The sequence below is a fragment of the Solanum verrucosum genome, unplaced genomic scaffold (genome assembly GCF_900185275.1).
Source record: "Solanum verrucosum unplaced genomic scaffold, falcon-dt-bn FXZP01000205.1, whole genome shotgun sequence".
Lineage (NCBI taxonomy): Eukaryota > Viridiplantae > Streptophyta > Magnoliopsida > Solanales > Solanaceae > Solanum > Solanum verrucosum.
The window spans coordinates 2,043,391-2,051,150 of NW_026019950.1; the positions used below are offsets into that span (position 1 = coordinate 2,043,391).

Sequence of the window (7,760 nt, forward strand, 5' to 3'; positions counted from 1 at the left end):
CAAATCACAACACCTTCTAGTTATGTTCTTCAGATGATACTTTTTTGTTTCTTCAATTTTTCGCTCAGTTGATTTCATTACTCTGCGACTAAGGTAATGTTTTCCTCTTTTACATTACAGAGTATATGTTAAAAATCATGTATTTTGAATCTTTTCATGCTTTGTTTACGTTGTGTTAGTTGCAGTGGTCCATGCCCCTTTTCTTTTATTTGTCTCTGTTTTCATTAATTTAGAGTTTTTAACTGCTAGTGGGGGTCCATGTCTTTTCTCAATTATATGCTTTATTTATACATATTATATTTTATATTTTATTACACTGAATATTGTCTGATGTGGGCTCTCTCCTTTTTTTGTTGTGTTGCATATTGACTCGATTCAAGAATGGTTGAACATGTTGATCTGATTTTTAATTATAGGGGACAATGGTTTCGAAAACCACAACTGGTATACCATAAAAAATTGATTCACGTATGGAGAGGTTACGAAGTTGACTTGTTGTCTTACATTGATGTCTGTCGAGAATTTAAAGAAAAATTAGCTTTTAGTGAAGTACGACAGCTTCTATTTATAGCCCCATCTGGTGGTTTCTATGTGATCGAGGGGGATGAAGGCATTAGAACTCTTCAGAATTTATTATCTGACAATTTCAAAGTAGTGAACTTTTTTGCAGTAGATAACTATGAAGAGGAGCTTGGGTTAGTTCCAAACATCATTCATTACCATAAATGTGACAATGTTATAGAAGTTGGAACAGATTGTGATAGTAGTGAGGAAGAGGAAAATGGTGAAACTGTGTCTAGCGACTACGATAGTGAAGAGTTGGAGAGTTATAAAAAGCAAAAAGAACTTGATATCAATGAAAAATTAGACAAGTACAAGGATTTGGAGTATGGTATGACCTTTAGCAATCTCAAGGAAGCTAAACAAGTTATAGACTTCTATGCTGTTGCAAATAAGAGGGATATTAGAGTAAAGAAAAGCGACAAAGGTAGAGTTACTTATTGTTGTGTTCTTGATTGTCCCTTTCGATGCTCGATTTACAAGGATGGGAAAGATCAAGGTTTTAAGATCAAAACCTAAAATCAAGAACACACATGTTATGAGACTTCTGAGAACATGAGAGCTAAAGCTGGGATTTTATCTCAATATTTTAAGAAGAAAGTTCAGAATAATCCTGCATTAAAGATTAAAGACATGAATGAGCACTTGGATTCTGTTTTGGATCTTGAAGTGAATGAGTCAAAATTGAAGAGAGTTAAGAGGCTTGTCTTAGACAAATTAGATGGTAGTTACGCGGATGATTATAACAAGTTGGAGGCATACGCACAAGAATTGAGGATAAGTAATCCAGGAACTGATGTTGTGATCAATTTGTCAAGAGATGATATGGAAGAAGGCAAAAGAAGATTTTTAAGGCTGTATATATGCTTTCAGGCATTAAAGGAAGGCTGGAAAGGAGGTTTACGACCTTTTATAGGGCTAGATGGCACCTTTTTAAAAGGAAAAAGTAAGGGAATAATGTTGGTCGCAATGGGACAAGATTCGAGTAACTATTTCTATCCACTTGCTTGGGCCGTAGTAGATAAAGAAACTAAAAGAACTTGGAACTGATTTCTAAAGCTGCTGAAACATTCTTTGGATTTAAAGTCGGGTGAAAATGTCACTTTTATATCATATATGCAAAAGGTATCTTTATTTTAAGTTCATTTCATCTTTTCTTAGCTAGTTTTCATGTACATTATTCTGCAACTAATCTGAATTTATGTTTTTGAAGGGTTTATTGAATGTTGTTACTAATGTATGCCCACAAGCAAATCATCGATGGTGTGTTAGGCATATTGAAGCTAATTGGAGCAAAAATTACAGAAGTGGGGAGTTGAAAAAGCTTCTTTGGTGGTGTGCTTGGAGTACATATGAGGAGGAGTTCAAAGATCAGTTGACAAAAATGGGTGAGTTGAATAAGAAGGCTGTTAAGTCCTTGGTGAGCTATCCACCAGAAAAATGGTGTAGAGCATATTTTGACACCAAATGCAAAAATTTCATTGTTGACAACAACTTCATGGAGTCCTTCAACTCATGGATTGTAGAGGCCAGACAAAAACCAATCATAAAGATGCTTGAAGAAATAAGGGTGAAGGTTAGAAAATTTAACCGTTTAAATTCCATAATAGCTGATATGAACAAGTGTTAATTCTTTTAGATTTATGTATTAAGCTATTGGAATAAGTTCTAACTTGAAGAGGAAAAAGTGTTTTAAGCTACTGAAAAAGTTTTTAACTTGAGTTATAACAAGTGTTATCATTTTGATTCCAGTAGCGTTTATGATGAAAAATTAATCCATTTGATCGCGCTTTTAATCTACTTTAAATCAAACTGCTAGTTTAGAGTAATAATCAGAATTTTAGATATTTGTTTTAAGGTGTTTTAAATTTCTGTTTTTTCAGTTCGTGCAACATTAGATGGTTCATATTTTTTGTTTTCGATTATTATTGTATAGGTAATGATCATGTTAAGGAAGCATGAGGCCGAAGTTAAAAGTTGGAAGAATGAGTTTTCACCACATGCAACGCATCTCTTTAATGACTACAGGATCATTGCCCAACGATGTAAGGTTGAGTTTAATGGGGGCTGTGGATATGAAGTGACCGAGGGTGTGGATAGACATACAATCAATATAGAACTTAAAAGATGCTCATGCAAAGTATGGGACTTATCTGGAATACCATGTCCTCATGCCATCAAAGCATTTAGCCATAAAAAAAATTGACCTTATTGCTGAAATACACTGGTGGTATTCTAAGAAAGCATATTTGATGGTATATAAGCACGAGATCGAACCTGTTAGAGGTGAAATTTTTTGGAAGATAGAGCCGCACCATGCCATGGAGCCCCCTACTTTAGCTAAGATGGTTGGTAGACCAAAGATGAAGAGAACAAGAGAGAAGGATGAGGCTAAAAATAGGCAGGGGGTTTGGTCAGCTTCTAGAAAAGGAATGTTAATGACTTGTGGTTATTGTGGTAAACCAAATCATAACAGAAGAAAATGTCCATTGGTAACAATCGTAACTTCATAAATGTGTTCCCCTTTTATATCTAACGATCATCATTTGATTTTTTTTTCTTTATGCAGCTCAATGATAAACACGAGGACGTCTTCCAAGATGAAGAAAACTCTCAAGAATCTCATAATGTGCCCTTGACAGAATCAGAAAACACTCAAGAAAGTGTATGTTTCTTCATTCATGTTCCTGGTTCAAGTCAGATCTCTAGCCAGACCTCTATAGTAGCAGGGCATGATTCAGACCCTACTTTATATCCTAAAGTGGTGTCTGAAAGTAATTTTAGACTTCATGAAAGACTGAAGAAGATAAATACTGGGATAAGAAAGATAACTTTCCAAGGAGATCACGATGGTATATCAATACCGACCAACCTTCCATATTCACCAAAAAAAGTAACTTGGAAAGGGAAAGAAGTAATGACTTCGAACCAATTACAAGCTACAAGGGAGAGAAACATTGGCAAACTTAAGCCTATAGGGGACAAGGGGATGTAGGATTTGTTTTGTATTTACTGTCTTGAGTGTTATGTAAAGAGAAAATGAAACAATGACTCCAAACAATTAGTGTTTTTGCTGATTTTTGTACTATTAATGATTGTTACACAATTATCGTAATGACTCTAAACAACTGATTCTTTTGCGGATTTTTGTACTCTTAATAGTTGTTAGACAACAATCGTAACAACTCCAAAGAGCTACCTTTCTAATATCAATATTGTTTAATTGTGACAGTTGTAGATTTGGTTTAGTTGTGTGTATTGTTGATTTGGTTTACTTGTCAAAAGTTTATTTTAGTATTATTATGTTATGTGGTTGAAAGTTGCGGAGAACTTAAACAATTAGGCAACCAACACTTTGTTCTTTGTTCTCCTTGTAATTCTCCTTTTATGGCTGCTCGGTGATAGAAGGTGCATCAGTCAACTGATAATACATCACGTAAGCCATATAATGTTGATCAAGACTTTGAGGCTCCTTTGGTAATAGTATGATCCAAGAATGAATCTGTCAACATTAGATGAAATCAAGATTTTACCATGAAGCATTTCCTCCTCTGTCAAAGTTTAAGCTATTATAAAAGCCCACAATGTAAAGATGAACATTATTCAACCATGTGAGGATACATTTGAGCCAACTTGAACCCAACCATTCCTCCATAACTTAGCCCAACAACAGAAAACTTTTCCACACCCAACTTCATCATTCCCTTTGCTAAACATTCCGCCTATTTATTAATTAATTAATTAATCCATAGTTAAAAATATTGTACATATTAACAAACCGTTTAAATTTTTAGATAAGATGATATATACCTGAATACTTGTTGATCGTTCAGGACGAGTAGTGACGGAATATCCGAAGAAAAGTAAATCAGGGACGTAGACAGCGAAATTTGAACTTAAGGAGAGTATTTGAAAAAGCCATGTCATAATTCCATTGGCAAAAAATCCATGAACAAATAAAACTGGAGGTTTATTTGATAATTTGTTGTTTGGATGAATGGATTCAGTTGGAACCCAAAAGTGCATTGTAGTTCCTGGTTCTATTTCCACTAACTGGGATGTCATTCCAACAGCTTTCATTAAACCATGAATAATTAGCTTCAAAATTACAAATGTATGAATTTTATGCCTAAGAATTAGTTGTCCAGGATGATTTAAAATCCTAAGTTTCAAGATAGTTTCTTGCCAAGCAAATTGAATTCAAGAACTTGCTTACAACAGAACTAAGAAAACCTGCAGAAATTCACGTCATAGTCAAGTTTGTAGTGCAACCATGTGCAAAAACATCAACTTGACAAATCTTGATGTAGTTTCTCCATCTTTTTCTTCCTGCAATTACCTAGAGAATGGAAAACATATGAATTGAAGGAGAAGAAAGAAGAGAACTAGAGCTAATGGAAACAAAAGACCCAAAAACGATCGGGTCAAATTTTTCGAAATGGGTTTTTAGACTAAGTGGGTCATATATTTTGAAATGGGTAAAGAAAATCCATGTCACATTTGCCATGTCAGCCGGCTGTTAAAAAAGGGCAATTTTAAACCTTAAAAAAACGTTGAGGGCATTTTTAAACCAAAAGGTGGAAGGAGGGCATTTTTGAACCATTTGGGATACGTTAAGGGCATTTTTAACCCTTTTCCCTATCGAATTTGAAGTTGACGTTAGCCAAACATATAAGGGCCCTTAAATGAAAGATATGTGGCATTTAAATCCATCCATTATTATTTAAAAACTACTTAAATTATATGTGGTTTGCACGGGATTAAACTATTTTATTAACCTTACATATGATCATTCGGTAACATTCATAATTTCGATACATACACTATATTATCAAGAACATTTTATCTTAAAACAAAACGTTCCTCCGAAATCTTAAAATTGTATATTTTTTCAATTTTCATCTTTGTTATACAAAAATTATGAGTCATAGAGAGATTTAAGTATAAGAAAGATGTATCACAGAGACAAGTAGCAAAGTGTCACGACCCGATTCCTCGAGTCATGATGGCACCTACTATAACTCACCAGTAGGTAAGCCAACCCGGAACAACAATGGGTCTGAGGGCAGAAACTAAACAAGAGTTGGCAAAATTTAAGATAACAATATGCACAGGCGGAAGCAACCCAAAACATAAATACAAATAAAGATCCCTCATAGAAACTGGAAGTCACTAGTACAGAGCTACTGACAAAACGAGTACAAATCCCAAAAGTGGACCACAGAGACTGGACTGTCTCGAAAGGTAAAAGACAAGTCTATATATACAGATGGAGACTGAAATAGTACAAAACGTCGTGTGCTCACCCTCGTCTCCGGATAAGACTACTCCAAACTGGATCAACGCTGGCCACTGGTGCTCGAACTTGCATCACGAAATAGATGCAGAATGTAGCATGAGTACCAAAACAGCAGGTACCCAGTAGGCATCATAGGCCGACTGAACTTGAAAAGTAAAGGCAATATGAAAAGAAGGAATAACACAAACAAAGGTTAAGAGCAGAAATCTAAGTAACAATGGAATGCACACGAGTGTAGAAAGAACTAACTAAATTAATCTATAACTAACTACACCTAACTGGACCCCCATAAGCCAGAAGGTACTCGTGCGCAAGTTTAATTAAAACTCGAACGGACCCCATAAGCCCGACGAGTACACAAAATAACTATAACTAAAGAGAACTGCATATGAGAACCCAAAAGCGGAGAACATCGAACCAGAACCTCAACCCTAATTAGTAGAATCTGACAGTACGGAGGCCGGACCTCGAACCGGATGCTCACCAAAAGTACCCAAGTATCAAGTAACTGAGACCGAACCTTTAACCGGATGCTTTGTATAAGTATCTGAGCGATAGAGGCCGGCCCTTAAACCGGATGCTCTATATAAGTATCTGAGTGATAGAGGTCGGACCTTAAACCGGATGTTCTATATAAGTATCTGAGCGATAGAGGTCGTACCTTAAATCGGATGCTCTATATAAATATTTGGGTGATAGAGGCCGGACCTTAAACCGGATGCTCTATAAAGGTGCCAATATAACTGCTGAAAAAGTCTCAATCGATCCATGCTCATAAATGTCTGTGGAACACCGTCCACACTTAGCCAATCAATATAAGTCCTTGGAACTGAATCAAAAATCAAATTCAAATCGCGAAGCAGAACTAGTGTCGCTGACGTAACTCGTGAAGCTGTAATATCGAGAAAAATAAGGATAGCTATCGTCGGAGCAAGTGTATCACCTAAGTAAGACCCAAACTATCAGACTCAAGTCTACTACACCAGTCTACAGAGATCTAAGCCGGCCGAGCGATATCGGGGTAAAACTAACGCCTATCGAATTCGAATCATGTATTTCTAAGGCAAGCCCTAGTCAAACCTAAACTAAGGCCCAACATGCTTCAGATAAACAGTAATCAAGCATTCAAGCACTACACATAGCAAGGAGGGTCAATTAGTAACACATAGCATGCTCACAGTTACCCGATAATTCTCGAAAGAGGCTGAAACATGATTTCTAAACACCTATGCATGATTCAATAATTACCAACCCCAAATCCCAACTAATCAACATGCATTCACACTCTCAAGCTCAATCTAAGAGAAGTAAGTTGTAGCCTACCTATAGGTCGATCACGCGCGCCCCAAAATCACTCATTCGGAGCTCTTCCTTTCTGAACGGCCTCGAAACGCTGCCACTCAGAAACGGATGGTCTATAGAAATTAAATTCCAACAACACCACAATGCTCTCCTCGAAAATCCCCTCAAAATGGACTCAGGAATTGTTGAATTCGGACCTCGAACAGGGACCCCAAATCAGATTCTGAGCTCACCAACGAGTTGTCCTCGAAAAATCTCACAACTTTGCCTTTTGAATCGCCAGAATGGAGCTCCAAAGCTCAAGTTATCGCACTTTAAAGAAAATGAGGAATAAAACTAAGTTGGGGTTTATAAAGGGCGAAACTGGTCGCTAAAAACCCAAAAGATGGCCGTTAAAGGCCCAAACTCTGGTCGCTAAAGAGTTGCACCAGATCTCAGCTTTGGCAATATTCTTCAAAGTCTCCGACGGGGTGTTCGGAATTCGTTCGGTACCCGATAAAAATAAAACATATATGCTACCCTACTAAATTCGACATTCCAGACTCAACGGCGCAGTCAAAATTTCCATCAGAGGTCATCTCGATAAAAAGTGGGTCCC

At 36.6% G+C, this 7,760-nt stretch overlaps 1 protein-coding gene and 1 pseudogene across 1 annotated transcript; one reads left to right on the top strand and one right to left on the bottom strand.

Moving 5' to 3' along the window:
- The first annotated feature begins 1,568 nt into the window (after nt 1-1,568).
- LOC125813900 (uncharacterized) lies at nt 1,569-3,556 on the top strand (annotated as a pseudogene).
- Nucleotides 3,557-4,160: 604 nt separating this feature from the next.
- LOC125814009 (uncharacterized) lies at nt 4,161-5,932 on the bottom strand. Its single transcript, XM_049493486.1, has 3 exons — nt 5,868-5,932; nt 4,372-4,690; nt 4,161-4,283 (listed from the first exon to the last, which is right to left on the bottom strand). Exons 1-3 carry the CDS (start codon nt 5,930-5,932, stop codon nt 4,161-4,163), a joined length of 507 nt encoding a protein of 168 aa, XP_049349443.1.
- Nucleotides 5,933-7,760: the final 1,828 nt, after the last annotated feature.

What these genes read in the sequence shown, in the direction of transcription:
- LOC125814009 (XM_049493486.1), bottom strand. Translation starts at nt 5,932, where the DNA reads ATGCAAGTTCGAGCACCAGTGGCCAGCGTTGATCCAGTTTGGAGTAGT. An exon ending in AGTCTTATCCGGAGACGAGG is followed by an intron (nt 4,691 to 5,867) that starts GTGAGCACACGA and finishes ACTAATTCTTAG; the next exon opens with GCATAAAATTCATACATTTG. An exon ending in AACGATCAACAAGTATTCAG is followed by an intron (nt 4,284 to 4,371) that starts GTATATATCATC and finishes ATTAATAAATAG; the next exon opens with GCGGAATGTTTAGCAAAGGG.